Source organism: Diachasma alloeum, unplaced genomic scaffold (genome assembly GCF_001412515.2).
Source record: "Diachasma alloeum isolate Michigan unplaced genomic scaffold, Dall2.0 Dall_scaffold_75408, whole genome shotgun sequence".
In the NCBI taxonomy this organism is placed as follows: Eukaryota; Metazoa; Arthropoda; class Insecta; order Hymenoptera; family Braconidae; genus Diachasma; species Diachasma alloeum.
In genome coordinates this window covers 1-1,187 of record NW_021683588.1, presented here as the reverse complement: position 1 = coordinate 1,187, position 1,187 = coordinate 1, and the positions used below count along the sequence as shown (strand labels likewise).

The window sequence follows — 1,187 nt, the reverse complement described above, 5'->3', positions numbered from 1 at the left end:
GCCAAAGAAACGTTTCTGACGAATATGCGTTTGCAATCAAATGAACTGGAAAATTGGTTTTTGGCCATGTGACGAACATTATTGTTCGACCCCCCACTCGTATGAACATTCCTCCTTTTTTACACTTTTTTTGTAACGTAATATACTATTTTAAAAGAAGAAAAAAACAATCTTCAAAATATCCACTAATAATCGAGTTAGAGAACTCCGGTTGCGCTCATTATGTTTATTTTGGACTATATTTTTTGATAAGAAAAGAAAAAATCCTAAAAAATCATCTTAAAAAATTTGGAAGCAATTATTCATGTACAGAATTAACGACCCTTGCAATCTTGTCAATGGGGTTATTCTCGCGCCAGAATAACTGTGTCGTTCTCAATCACGTATACACGCGGTCAAAAAGGTCTAAAACCGGAATTTTCTCAAATAGATTTTCAATTTCTTCCACTTGGAAAAACTCGAAAATGGTGAAATAAACACCAGTTTAAGGCGATTTGCCAATTGTGATTTCCTAAAATTAATTCAATTCATGAAAATAAATTCCTCTTTTGTAATAATTAGAAGACAATTCACCTATCAAATCCTGAACAGGTCCAGCAGTACCGCCATACTCCGCTGGCAACATTCCTTGCGAAACTTTGGCCTTGAAGAACTCTTCAGATGATCCTTTATGCACAACAGTCCTAGACTTCAATTTCTTATTCATAAAAGATTTAAAAACGTTGAGCACAAAATTAACGTAGACAGGAGCATTTACGAAGTCGAGAGACTGGATACGAAGGGGGTAGCAGCCCTGCCAGGCATGAACCAGACGTTGAACAACGCTGGGAGTCATCTGGAGCCCATGATCCAAGGTTACGCCAGTCATATCGAAAATTGCAGATATACCATAGATTGATGCTGAAACGTGATCTTTCAGAGCCACGTCCAGGATCATTAAACTTGCCTAAAATGTTTAAGATATTAATGTGCGAAATTATCTTAATGAATATCATACACGAAAAAAAATATACTTGAATTGAGTATAAAATATACTTGATTCAAATATATTATTCTTGATTCGAGTATGTAATATACTTAAATCAAGTATCTTATTCTTGATTCGAGTATATAATATACTTAAATCAAATATATTTTGTACTCAATTGGGGGATGGGTATTTCAATTCGGAGATGATTGTTTTGTAT

The 1,187-nt window shown here is 34.5% G+C and overlaps 1 protein-coding gene across 1 annotated transcript; it reads right to left on the bottom strand.

The window, feature by feature from the left end:
- Positions 1-573: 573 nt before the first annotated feature.
- LOC107047661 (alpha-tocopherol transfer protein-like) lies at positions 574-946 on the bottom strand (the record flags this gene model as incomplete). Its single annotated transcript, XM_015270456.1, has 2 exons — positions 574-697; positions 758-946. Coding segments are annotated over 2 exons (313 nt in total), but the record flags the coding sequence as incomplete, so codon positions are not given.
- Positions 947-1,187: the final 241 nt, after the last annotated feature.